A 13,951-nucleotide genomic window follows, 5' to 3' on the forward strand; every position below is an offset into this window, starting at 1 on the left:
GGGTGGTTAGTGCCGCCAGTGCCGGAGCTGGCACATTCGGCGTATAAGGCAAACTGCCCCCCCCCCCCCCCCCCCCACCCCAAAAAAAACCCCAAAAAAACTTATAGATAGATAGATATACTTTATTGATCTTGTAGCAGCGCCATGCAGTAAGAACAGAGAATAAAGAGCACACATTATTAATAGAATATAAAGGAATGCGCTTAAAAAAAAAAACCTAAAAAAAACTAAGAGATATATACATATATACATGTGTAAAGTGCGGAACAGTATCTGAATAAATAAAAATAAAAATAAAGTCAGCAGTGTAGAGTGACATGGAGCTAAGACCGGATTTTAAAGCGCAGACAGAGGTGAGTTATTGTACAGATGAATGGCTTGTGGCAGGAAAGATTTCCTGTATCTGTCCTTTCGACAGCGAAGCTGAATCAGTCTGTTGGAGAAGGTGCTCCGCTGTCGGTCCAGTGTGCGGTGGAGGGGGTGCTCAGCATTGTTCATGATGGCGAGCAGTTTTTTAAGTGTCCTCCTCTCCACCACAGTCTCCACGGTATAGGCCTATATGTACAGTACTGTGCAAACGTCTTAGGCCACTTTCAACTTTATTTTAGAAAGGTTATAATGATCACACATATTTATTTCTAAGTAGTCTCTTTACTAAAATACAACCAGTATACAGTATTGGGCGGCACAGTGGTGTCGTGGTTAGCACTGTTGCCTCACAGCAAGAGGGTCAGCGTGTCGGTGTTTGCATGTTCTCCCCGTGTCTGCGTGGGTTCTCTCCGGGGTCTCCGGCTTCCTCCCACAGTCCAAAGACATGCAGCTCAGGTTGACTGGTGACTGTAAATTGCCCTTAGGTGTGACTGTGAGCGTGTATGGTTGTCTCTCTATATATACGTCGACCCTGCCTTACGCCCAATGACAGCTGGGATTGGCTCCAGCCCCTCCCCCCTGCGACCCTTACGAGGACAAGCGGTTACAGAAAATGACTGACTGGCGGATGACAGTATACAGTATTAAAATGCAAATATATCAGAATAAAACAACCTCATCAGGCTCAAGTTGCAAATATTTACCATGACCTCCATTTCCACTCTCTTAGGGACACAATATGAGATTTACAATACTAATCTTCTGGTGTATTTACACCAGGTAGCATTCAAGACATGTCCAAAGCTCAATATTGATTGTTTGAGCTACCTTTTGTTATGGTTGTATGATTCCATGTTTCACGCTAAATACTGACTTTAGTGAGAAGAAGCCACTTTCTTTAAACTTTCTTGCTGTTTTAAAACACTGCACATGTTCGCTGTATTCTTTGTATCTTCATAGACTAAGCAATAAATGCATATACAGTATTATGTCCTCATTACAACTTTTATAAAACCAAAAAATCTATGGTGGCCTAAGAATTTTGCGCAGTACTGTATATTCATATATTCATTCATTTTCCGTAACCGCCTGTCCCTGCAAGGGTCGCGGGGAGGCTGGAGCCAATCCCAGTTGTCATCGGGGGGAAGGCGGGGTACACCCTGGACAGGTCGCCAGACTATTGCAGGGCCAACACGTATAGACAGGCAACTTTTCACGCTCACAGTCACACTTAAGGGCAATTTAGAGTCACCAATCAACCTGAGCTGCATGTCTTTGGACTGTGGGAGGAAGCCGGAGACCCCGGAGAGAACCCACACAGACACATGAGAACATGCAAACTCTGCACAAAAGGGCCCCCCTACTAACTGTAGTTGACTATACAGGGACTGATAAAATTCATTCAAATAAAACAAAACTAACTGAGTTTACTTGTGTCATTCTTGTGGGCTATTCCTTTAAAAACTAGTGTATGGTTTGTTTTTTTATCTTGAAAGTTTTAGCTGTAGCTCTGCTGCTTATTTTTGGGCATGTTCAGACAGGAAACAGTGCTGGTAGTCAGGACTCAAGTTGAGCCAGACTCAGTTATGTTACATTTGAATGTCCCCGGGGCCCTTTTCACATGGAGTTTCTCTGTTCTCTTTTGTTGGTCTTTAATTAAGCACGCTGAGTTTATGTAGGTTTTCTAGTTGGCACAGAGGACGTGTTTATCCTGCAATCATTATCCTGGTTATCTGTCCTCTGTGCCCAGCCTAAATGTATGTACATTTACCTCGATGGACTAATTATTAATTAATGTACTGCAACAAAGGTTCAATATGTATAAGGTGCAAGGACAGTAACCTTTATGCTGCTCTGTATCAAAACTATCTTGAGCGTGCTCTGTTCTTGATTTATCTTTATGATGTCTTAAAGGTCGACTTACAATGTGATGGACTATGTTACCGAAATATCATGCATCATCCTTAATCGCAATACATTACAAGAGTTTGTCAACAGGTGATGGCAAAAGGCACATCATTTTAGATTTCTTACACACTTCACACTGTCCGCTCTTTATACATATTTTTATTTTAAAATATTTACCCTACTCGTGTGAGCCGTTTATAACCTGGCCAAATTAATATAATTTCTTATATAAAGGCTTAATATCTTTCAAAAAATGCATTATTATTATTATTATTGTTATTATCATTATTGTTATGGTCATTATTATTTTTATTTTTCTGATTGGCTTTTTCTCCCATGTTTTAAAATAAAACCAATATGTTCACATTTCATAGATTTAAATGCTTGTGAAAGGCGTTTGAACTAAGCACCAGAAAACTGATCAAGGTTTCAAAGGGTTAATATTGCACATATATTTAAATGTAACCTTTCAAGACTTTGTACTTGTACTTAATACTTATCTCTATATTTCTTTATTGTTTACGTCAGAGCGACTGTAACAAACCACAGTTAACCCCCAAGGATCAATAAAGTACCTCTGACCCTGATGCTTTCTCTGCCCTGTCATGGTCATTAATAACAGCAGATCTTAAACTACAGTCATTTGCAGCTGCTTTTCTCCTCAGGTTGCAGCGTCAACACATCAGATTTCTCTTACTCACCCTGCTATGTGGTTTGCGGCACTGATCACCCGTCATACATTCAGACATGCCAGAGAGTGCTGAGGCGTGTTTGGACGCATCAGACCAAACCCAAAAACTTCAAGCAGACGGTCTTACTGCACACACCAGCTGTGGTTACAGACACACACCTCAGCCTTTTCCAACATCGTCATACCTCACCTGAATATTTCTGCTGCAGCTTCGTCAGTAAATCATGTCTGACGTGGGATTATCAATGACTTAACATAATTATGTGCAGTTATAATGGACACTGTGTGCAGTCTTGAAATTATACTCCACTTAACAATGACAATTTATTCACCCAGGGCTAATAAAAACACTAAAATATTTCTGTAATTAACTTCCTGTAACACTTGGTAAGTTTGGTCCACATGCAACCATGACTGGAGGCCAGATGTTTTCCACTTTCTTCAGTTCTTCTTCGAGGCCTATAGAGAGCAGCAAACTCCCCTGGATAATTCACTTATGATCAAACACCCAAACTGTCTATTCTGAGATCCCGCCTGAGCAAATGAAACAAAAGAAAGTGTCATTTTTGATTTGTCATGTGGAGTCTCCAACAGGGGGCCTGTGACCCCTGAGGGGTCCTCAGAGTTACTGCTGGGGGGCCGTCAAATTCATTTTACTTTATGTTTGCTTCAAAAAAATGGAACATGTCATGACTCCAACATATTATAAGCAAAGATAAATCGTCCTTTATGTTAAAAAAAACAACAAAAACACTTTTAATTTACAGCACACACCACTGATAGTCTAAGTGTTTCCCATGAATCCTTGCAATCATGTCAGACAGCTGATGCAAAATCACTGTGCAGCACCTTTTCATAACAGCAAGTGAACTAGTTTCTAACAGTAATGTACTATTGAAACATATTGGCTAATTTGTTGTATTATTATTTCAAGTGTGCGACATTCTTGTGAGGGCTCATTGTGTAACCTTTCGAGCAAGAGACTCTGAAACAAACACACAAATATGGAAATCGACCAATAATTGTTACTGACAATTACATTTTTCAGTGCTGCAATTAAATACCTTTCACAAGCATCTTTGAAATGTGAGCAAATTGGTTGTATCTCTTTCAAAAACATGGTAAAAAAGGAAAGAATCATCAGAAATCTATATTTATAATCATTATGGCGATATTCTAAAAATAATATATATCTATTATTATTTTATTATGATATATATTTTGTATTTATGTTATTCTTTTTTAAAAACTATCTGGTGATTTCCCCTTTTTCAACATTTGTTTTATGTAAAATAATAATAACTAATAATCAATATTATTAATATCAGGGAGTTTTCTTTTTTTACAGAGTTTTTGCTGATTTTTGGGTCTTTTTTGTGAAAGTTGCACATTGCCCTCTTTTCATGTTTTAAAAGAAATCAAGCAAAATTTGCTCAAGTTTCAGAAAGTAAATATGCAATTAAATTTTATACAATATTTGTTTTAGCGAGTCCCCGCTCCCTCTTTCTATTAGCTGTGGGGTGAAAAATGTTGAATATCCCTGGTGTAGGGGATTTATTTATTCATTTATTTATTTTTGATAAATCACATGCAGCAGACAGTTTTTTCTAAATTGAACTTTATTTTCTTTTAAAGACATATGTTTTAAAACAGCGATTGTAGAGAATAAATAAAGAAACATTATGTTTTGTTTTTTTTTTTTTTATACTTCCATAGGTACATTTATGTAATTAAAAACTCTATAATAATAAGTGTGTTCATCGTCTTGAAGACCACAGGAATCCTCTTCTTTTTTTTTTTTTCTTAAATTAAAAAAGAAAATTGTCACATCTCCCCCGCCCACCCGCCCGCCCTCATCAAATTGATTACCAAATAAATTAAACGTAAAAAATCAAGATAGAAAAATTCCCAGTCATTCCTTCCGCTTTGTTAATTTGAAAAGTAGTGGCAGCAGAGAATCTCAACTCCTTTGACTTCATTTTTAAAACCAAGGTATATACAGTGAGAGGAAATCTCTTCCAGTTTAATCACCCCATGTTTTTTTAATTTACGTATAAATAATAAAACTAACTCTACATAACAATATTACCAATGGTAATCATACAGAATAGTATTTTCTTTTGCCTCCGACTGTGTAGACTGGCCTTCTGTTAATGACCACAAATCACACTATACAGTAGAACCCTGTTCAGAAGAATAACATCAGTGATATGCTTTTTCTTAACACGTAGATCTCGTTGCCGACAATAGAGTATGTACATAATATAAATGGATCCAGCTGTGGAATGATAGGAAATCTGGAGCACTTCGGATATTGCGGATGCGGATTCTGTAGATGTATTTTGTTGCTGATATTACTGCTGTTGTTTGTTGTTTCTGTAAGCGCATACACGTGATACTGCTTTTTGTGAAGTGTTGCTCCTGTGCTATACGGTTGGTCAAACAACCAAAAAAGGCTGGGACATCCCAAGTGGTTTCTCTTGATTGAACTCTTAGGTTTTTCCTGGAGGTGAAGAAGAAGAAGAGAGAAAAGAAAGAAAAGGAGCAGAGCATTTTAAACCAAATCACACACATAAAAACACATTCATTTAAGACTTTGGAAGTGGAGTGGTGTCTGCAATACACACTGCTTGCACTGACGCCTCACGGGGAGTCTCAGTAATCAACTAGTGTCCATGCAACTCAAATAGTGACAGTCATACTGCTGCAAGTGTATGCACGTTCTTAGAAAACAGTCTGTCATCTCTTTTGGCAGGCAAATTAATTCAGAACATGCACAGTAGGAATTCTGGTGGGGATCACTGTAACCTCCAAAATATTTTAGAAAACAGTTGGATATCATTTTGCATTTATTCTAATGAGATTCAGAAGCGTGTCGTTTAGCAAACTGCAGTTTCTCGGGGAGGTAAGATTATTCAAATCATCCACCAGGTAATTTATTTGCGATGCAGGTTGCTGCAAACAGGGCATCTGCAGGTACCACAACAATCTATTTTTTATTACTTTTTAAGATCTTTTTGTAACGCAGGTTTATCGAAATGTAACACCGTTTGTGACACAGCAGAAAACGTTAATTCTCTGTGCCCTTATAAATGTTGACTGTATATTTTAAAACCCCTTAACAAGCAGTCACTTAACTCTTGACTTAACTCATGTCACAGTATACTGGTATTGACAATAACAGAGGTACGTAAAAATGAAATATTGATCGAAAGTTAATTAGACTTATATGATAATCCAGGGTTCCTACAGCTTAAAACAGCTTGGGTTTAAGACTTTTTTTAAATAGGTTTTCATTTAATGTCACTTAGAATGAAATTAACAAAGAAAAAAAGAAAACATGAACCGATACCAATTACTAAGTGTTAAGAGACAATTTAACCCAAATAACTGTTGTAACATAAAACGTGACTCTTTGATGACATTAATGCAAGATAAATTTGGCTAAATTCTGTTGTTTTAAGATGTTTAAAATGCTGATTTAAGTCATTTTTATAAAACTTATGGCCTTTTCTTAGAATAATGAATTCAATGCATTTTAAGGCATTTTAAGGATATGCAGGAACCCAATAATATCATATAAATAATCCAAATAATTTTATTGATTTTTTAAAATTATTATTATTTTGTACAGTTATGGTTACAGATTCTCTCTCCACCTCCCAACACTTTATTTTGAGCATAATTCATTGCAAAAAAAGACAAAATGCAAAATAAATCTAGCAGCAGATTAGCAGCAGATTAGTTTCACTGACAGCAATTTTTTTCCCCTCAATTTTACTACAGATATCGCGATAAAATTGTTATCGTGAATTCTTTCGGCCATGATAATCGTGTCGTTAAAATATAGTATAATAAATAATAAATATATACTCAAATGTTTATTGTCTAATTTTAGATACTGAAATTTCCAAAGATATCAAGTATGACAGGGTGAATTTAAAGGTCTCAGGTAGAATTTAGTGCCATCGAGTGGCTGACGGTAAAACGTGAAAATGTGAATGGCCCAAACGAGAGTCAGTTTTTCCTTTGACCATTCCCAGTTACTGCAGAATAACATGGCAGATTGGGTACAACAACTCATCCTTAGGCAAGGAAAACACTACAATTCTTATTTCCAGGTGATTTTAAACTAATAGAAACACATTTTCTGAATATTAAACACCATTTCTGCCAACAGATGCCCCTAAATCCTGCACGCCGGACCTTAAAAAGTGTGTACAAAGAAAGAAATTTCTATTTTACAAAAAGTGCAGCCATGAAAAAAAACCAACCTATATAGCTTTAATATATAAAATATCTATAAAACTATATGACTTTAAAATTACACAAGGTGGGGGAAAACATGGAAAACCGTATGTTAAGGGGTTCTTAATTTGAAACAAAATATTGATTTATTGAATTTAGGGTTTTGTTTTGTAAGAGATGATACAAATCAAGTTGGTTTAAAAGGTTCAAATGGATTCAAACTGTTCTGATGTGAGATTTTTATAACAAAACATCTCAGACTTTTTAAGTCCTTTATTTTATGTGAATCAATTTCTTACCTGTTTGAACCTGCAGATACCGAGTGCATGAGACACATTATGTTTTTCTTTTATTTTAAATGTTAAATGGACATTTTTGGATGTAATATTTGATTACTGTGACTGTTTTTTGGTTGTTTTTGTTACATTTTTGGAGTCCCAGAATTCCTACAGAGGAATGCAGTTCCTCAGCCAGCAGCACGTGTCACAGGAACCAAACAGCTTTACCCAAAACCTTCTTAAGTAAGGTTAGTGTCTCAGTTGATACAACACACACACGCACATTCACTTACACATGAATATTTTTTCACATCTAGTCAAATACAAAAACACTCACACATGGATATAAATGCACGCACCTTTTTCGTTGCCTCACGCAGTCATTCACACACATTTTGTCAACCAATTACAGGGGCAGTACATTTCCAGTTTCACAAAAACCAAACAAAGTTCAGGCACAAAGTCACTTGGAATTGAGTTACAACCAAACGAAAACCCCGCACTCACCGAAAACTACCACACCAACCAACTAAACAGAGGGAGTGTGTAAGAATGATAATCATGACAGACAAAAAGGAAACTAATCAGAAACCAAAAAGGAAAAAAGTTCTAATAGATCCATATTTGATGGACAAAAGGGTTAATTTAGCTCTTCGCTTTGAAGCTTTTAGAGAAAAAAAAAACAACCAGCATGTCATGATAATCAGTTACTTACAGATGCTGAGGTAAAGTGACAGTTATTGATCAGTGTTTGCAAGGATTAAAAACCAGGACAAAATAATAAGAGGAAACTCACAACGCACCAAACACAGTTCATGGTCGCCACAGTAACCCGCCATGCAGTTTGAGCATGGTGAATCAAGGCAACGGCCCAAAATAGAAAAAAAAAATTTGCTAATGGCAACCATCACAGGCAATATCGCCACAGCAACCAACACAGGCCAATTAACTTACAACGCAGTGAGAAGGAAGGGGGGAGAGGTTTTATATAGCCATATCGACGCACGTCTCCACACGATTTATGTATGGGCGGGACAGTCTTGAGAGTGGTGTGATGTTTTATTCAGGAAAAATGGCATATGGCACAGCACAAAAACAATAAATGAAAAAAAAAATAAAACAAAAAATTAATGACGAACAGTAGTTTCAGCATTCAACCCTGCGACAGAACACTGGTTAGACACAACATTTGAGTATCTACAAGCCCAGTTCCAAAAAAAGTTGGTTATACATTGAATGCAATATTTTGCAAATCTCTTTTGATTTATATTCAATTAAATACGGTCGTAAGACAAGATGTTTAACGTTCAAACTAATAAACTTTATTGTTTTGGAACACGTTCCAAAAAAGTTGAGGGGAAACTAAAGGCTGTGTAAACAGGTTAATTCACTCCGGCTCCGTATGATGTCACCAGTGCAAGAATGCAGCCGCAACATCCCGGATATTTTGGCTTCACTAAGTGGTGACACGTCATCAAACTTTATATAAAGTCTGGTTGCAACAGTGCGGCTTCGCAGTAATATAGTGAGGGTACTGGACTGTCCTGTCTGCAGTCCAGACCTGTAAGTCACTGAACATGTGTGGCACATCACAAAGCCGAAAATATGGCAACGGAGCCCTCGGACTGTTGACTGAAGCTTCAACAATTACTGTGCTCAAACACTTACTGAGTGTTGTTAAAAGCAAAGGTGATTTTTTAAAACTTGTTGCAGGCATCAAACTCAAAATAAGTGTTTATTTTACAAAAAAAAAGGAAATATCATCAGTTTGAACATTAAATATCTTGTCTTCGGACTCATTCAGTTAAATATAGATCGAAAAAGATTTACAAATCATTATACTCTGTTTTTATTTAAGTCGTACACAACGTCCCAACTTTTTTGGAACTGGGGTTGTAGATCTCAATCAAAATGTCCCTTAGCAGAAAAAGGAGCAGCCACTTTTACACAATGCATTTCAAACTGATGAGTGCTGCCACCTCATTAAAGTTAATCTACTGTAGAGTTATTGACTTCTTCAGTTCCACATGAAAGACAGCCATTTAAGCACTGAGCCCCCAAATTACAGCCACTCTGTCACTTGAACTCCCAGACACATTCCCAGCTGTCTATCATTCCCTCCCCAAGCCCCTCGAGTATGTCAATATACAATAACTCACCTCCTTCAGTAAGGCCTGTTGGCATCCTTGGGCCTCTTCAGCTGCACCTTCAGTCTCTTCATACCGATCTGGAAGCCGTTCATGGCCTGGATGGCAGTCTGGGCGCTGGATGGGTTGTCAAAACTCACGAAACCTGAGGGGGAAGTGACAGAACGAAATACTCAAACATTTATCTGTAAAAAAAAAAAGGTGAAATAAATAGAGCTGAGACGATGTGTGTTGTGAAAAAAAAACAGTGACTCACCAAAGCATTTACTCTGGTTGGTGGCGCGGTCGACAAAGACCTTTGCAGAAATGACGTTTCCGAAGGGAAGGAACATCTGCAGTATCTCGGAGTCGGTGAACTCCTGTGGCAGGTGGTAGATGAAGATGTTGCAGCCCTCAGGACCTGAACGCAAATAGAGGAGAGACACGACGACACAGAGATGACATGACAAGACAAGACGGGTTCGACGATCAGTGAAAAATGCAGTGTGGAGTCAGCGCGAGAAACACGATGTGCAACAATTACAGTTTATTTATTTATAGACACCCAGAGATGTTTTACTTGACAAGTCAGGGAAGTGAAAGAAAAAACTAACACACAATATAAGTGCAGAATGGCAGGATAGACGACATAAAATCAAATAATAAAAGCAGGTTCAAGGAATAGTTCCAAATTTTGCAATATTCATCTTTGTTTTCTTGCTGTGAGCTCAACTGATACCACTCGAGCATCTGCAAAGGAAATATGAATCGACTGTAGAGCTGCAACGACTTGTCGATGAATTGAATAGATGATCGAAAGAAAGTTATTCGCCAGCTAATTTGCGTATGATTTTTTAAGAAAAAATGCCAAACATGCTGCTTTTCACTTCGTCAATGTGATAATTTGACGCTGATCTTTGTAGTTTATGCAAGTAAAGAGTCTGGGTTTTTGAGTGTTTGTTGGACAAAAGAAGCAATTTGAAGCCTTTTTCACATTTTTTTTCATATTTTATAGATTCATTCATAAATTGTTATTGTTATTTTCGCCCCTAATCCACAGCCAGCAACTGGTCAATTTATTTTAGCAGTGCAAAGGTAACAAAAGCTGCATACCAATACTAATTAATGAGCATTAGGGGTGTTGAATTTCATTGTAAATTGAATACTTTTGGGGTCTTTGTAGGGCGGCACAATGAATCAAATATTAATTGCGATCAAAGTTTTTCATTCTGTGGTGTCATATTCAGTATATTTTTAGGCAGGTGAAGAAGATTCTTATTTTAAGTCTTATTCTCATTCAAATATCTATTAATCTGCAGGAATGTAGCACAACATTAAAAGTAAAAGCAGTGCTCTGTTTATTGTGAAAGTGCATTAAAAATGATTTGTCCCTGAATTCAATTAATAATCGTGGTAAATAATACTGATCTCAAAGATACTGTAATTGTGATGATCATTTTGGTCATAATTGTGCAGCTGTAGGTCTTTGGTTGGATAAAACAAAAGATCCGAAAATTTAATTTGGGTTCTAGAGAACACTGATGGACATTTTTCACTGCTGCTTGACATTTTATAGACTAAACAGTAATCAAATACTCAAAGAAATATTGCATTGATTGGTCCGTAATGGAAAAAAATCATAAATTGCAGCCAAGTTTTGACAAAGATTAATGCAGACTTTATCTTGACTGTGACAAATTATATCATTCAAGCAAGTTGTACAAGTCCGCAAACTCAATTTCATACAGAAAAGAAGGAAAACAGATACCTAGAACAGCTGCAGCATTGTTTGCAATATCTGTGAAGTAAAGTAAGTGTGTGTGATTTGTGGTAAATGGGCTAAAACATGCAGAACCACTGGGATGTTCCTCTAAGATATGATTATTCCACTTTTGTGCACTTTGAGTTTACCTTCTCGTTGCTGCAGCTGCTGCGGTTGTTGCGGCTGCTGAGCCACCAGTGTGGGCTGGTGGGGGAACGGCTGTCCCACCAGGCCGTAGGCAGCAGGGTAGGTGGCTGACGGGGAGGAGGAACAGGTGAGCAGGGAGCAGAGAGAGAGAGAGAGGGACTGCAAACTAATCAGCTTTTTTCCTCAAAACAACATCTGACAGAGTGCTGCATCCCCTCCTACAGATTTGCTAAAACCAGGAGATGCTTTGCATTCAGTTTGTGATGTGTGACTCATTCTATAGAGCTGCAAGTATTTACGTTTTGTAATATATGTGCATGTTTTGACTTTGGGTGTAAATTGCTACTTTACACATGCAGTGTTGGGTAGTCGGGGAGTGCAAAGGTAATGGAGCTGCATCCCATTATGTTACATAAAACTGTTTTGCATTCTAGTTGCACAGACTGGAAGGTTATTTCTAAGAACTGAAACTAGAAAAACTGATGCCAGCAGTCAAATGTTATGTATATTTACTTGTTTTTATCCTACAAACAGTGACACCTCAAAAAAATATACAGCTTATTATCAGTAACAGCCATAAGACGAGTATACAGAATTATATTTCAATAAATAAATGACAAACTATGTCACAGTTTTTGATGTTTATCTAACACAGTTTATCCTGAGTGACACTCACCTGTATAGTGCTGCATGCCTGTATAAGCTTGCTGCAGGGGGTCCAGGACAGGACTCTGAGCTGTGTGCACAGTAAACACTTCATCACCAACTGCTATATGCACACCAAAAAAAAAAAAAAAAGAGAAAATAAATCTTGAATGCTATTTGGGGCATATCAGCACGCTCCAAATAACATTCAGAGCTATAATTTCATTTCCTCTTGATTAGACTGTCGCAGTTGCACATCAAAACAGGAAGCCTGTGAGTCTGAGGAGGAATACTTTATGACAGTTGTTCTTTACTTTGCAGTGTAGCTGCTGTGGAGGATGTGGTGGCTGTACCTTGATAGGCATGAACTCCATTGGTGTACAGGGCTTCAGTTGCTGATTGGCCGTTGGGTGGAGCTGGCACAGAGGCGTAGCTGTTCACTGCGATTGGTGGAGGCAGAGCAGGAACAGGTGTGGCGGAGATGGAGGGCGGAGTGCTGGTACCTGGACACGAATTAAATGCAAAAGCAAATCTTTTTATTCAAATGAATGAAAACCGCAGCATGAAAACAGAATTTAGAGCAAGACAAAGAGGAGATGAGCACAGATTTGTGCTGAAATGATGAGTCGAGAACATTAATAGACTTGTCAATGAAGAGAAAATTATTTGATTTCCTTTTTGACGATCGATTCTTCCATTAAGTCTAAAACCAGGCGAGCATCTCTGAGAGGCTGCACTTTGGCACAGCGGTGTTTTGGACTAAATGCATGCATCAGCATGCTAATATGCTCACAATGACAATGCAAACATGCTGATGTTAAAGGTACCCTGTGGAGCTTCTGACATACAGTAGTTTTTTGGAACATTTTTTTTTACGATGCTCACGGGGGAAATGATACACAGTCTTGCCTTCAGTTTCGAACTACTCCACTGATCTACAGGTGGCTGTAAGACGCAAAGAAAAAAAGGCCGAGAACTGGATGATTGCTTACAAATTGTGGTGCTGGCACCACAGACTTCTGTCGACTGAGCCAGCTACTTCTGGTTAAGTGCTCTGTTAACTTGAATAAGGATAAAATGATTCAATTGTGCAGCTCTTCCAAACTGTCCAATAGTTATCGGACAGAATGGATCAAATTCAGAGTCATTTTGCAGGAGTTGTGACACAAACAGTCTTTCACTGTGAATGACAATGAGAAAAAGTCTTTTTTGGGGCCACATGGCATCACAAGATGAATGTAATTCCACAGTTTGGCGTCTACAAAATGCGGCTTCAAAGCCTGGCACTTCCTAGAGGTCTGCTTTTACAGCCAACAAAAAACAAGATGCATTGGTTGGCCACTTGGTGCCGACTGGGTGCCAGATTTCAAGGTTGTGGAGGCAGGTTATATCTGATTTGCTGAGTAACCATAGCCACTGAACCCAACCGTACAATAAGTGTGTATTAAAATATTGTCCATGGGACAGACCGTAAAGGTCTTGTTAGTGTTAATGTAAAATGATCAATTTCTCCTACATATTTACCATAGACAAATATTTACACAAGAAAGTAAAGATATGTCTGTCGGCTGTGTTTGGTTGTTCCTCGTCACATGAGGAGTCATCATGTGATGCACACAAGATGCAACCCAAAAAATAGGCGCTAAGAATGCTTGGTCACCAAGACAAAGTTGCTCTCACTTTCGAGCGCACCTTCGCGGTTGCATTAGTTGGGTTTCAGTCCAAATTATATATTCAGGAAATCTGTTAAAAAATGCAAATTGATGTCGACTTTTGC

General features: G+C 38.0%; 1 protein-coding gene across 3 annotated transcripts in view; it reads right to left on the minus strand.

Moving 5' to 3' along the window:
• Positions 1 to 4,824: 4,824 nt before the first annotated feature.
• Positions 4,825 to 13,951, minus strand: part of celf3a (cugbp, Elav-like family member 3a) — a 42,036-nt gene continuing 32,909 nt past the window's right edge. For 2 of the 3 annotated variants that reach the window (XM_042506159.1, XM_042506157.1), the window contains exons 9-14: positions 12,528 to 12,677; positions 12,206 to 12,265; positions 11,532 to 11,636; positions 9,898 to 10,041; positions 9,654 to 9,786; positions 4,825 to 5,471 (exon numbers count right to left, since the gene is read on the minus strand). In XM_042506159.1, the coding sequence (XP_042362093.1) occupies positions 9,659 to 9,786; positions 9,898 to 10,041; positions 11,532 to 11,636; positions 12,206 to 12,265; positions 12,528 to 12,677 (587 nt within the window). In that variant the 3' untranslated portion in view covers positions 4,825 to 5,471; positions 9,654 to 9,658. Of the gene's footprint in view, positions 5,472 to 8,466; positions 8,534 to 9,653; positions 9,787 to 9,897; positions 10,042 to 11,531; positions 11,637 to 12,205; positions 12,266 to 12,527; positions 12,678 to 13,951 lie in introns of those variants that run through there. The other variant, XM_042506158.1, reaches the window with a different exon arrangement.

Source organism: Plectropomus leopardus, chromosome 18, assembly GCF_008729295.1.
Source record: "Plectropomus leopardus isolate mb chromosome 18, YSFRI_Pleo_2.0, whole genome shotgun sequence".
NCBI classification, from domain to species: Eukaryota; Metazoa; Chordata; class Actinopteri; order Perciformes; family Serranidae; genus Plectropomus; species Plectropomus leopardus.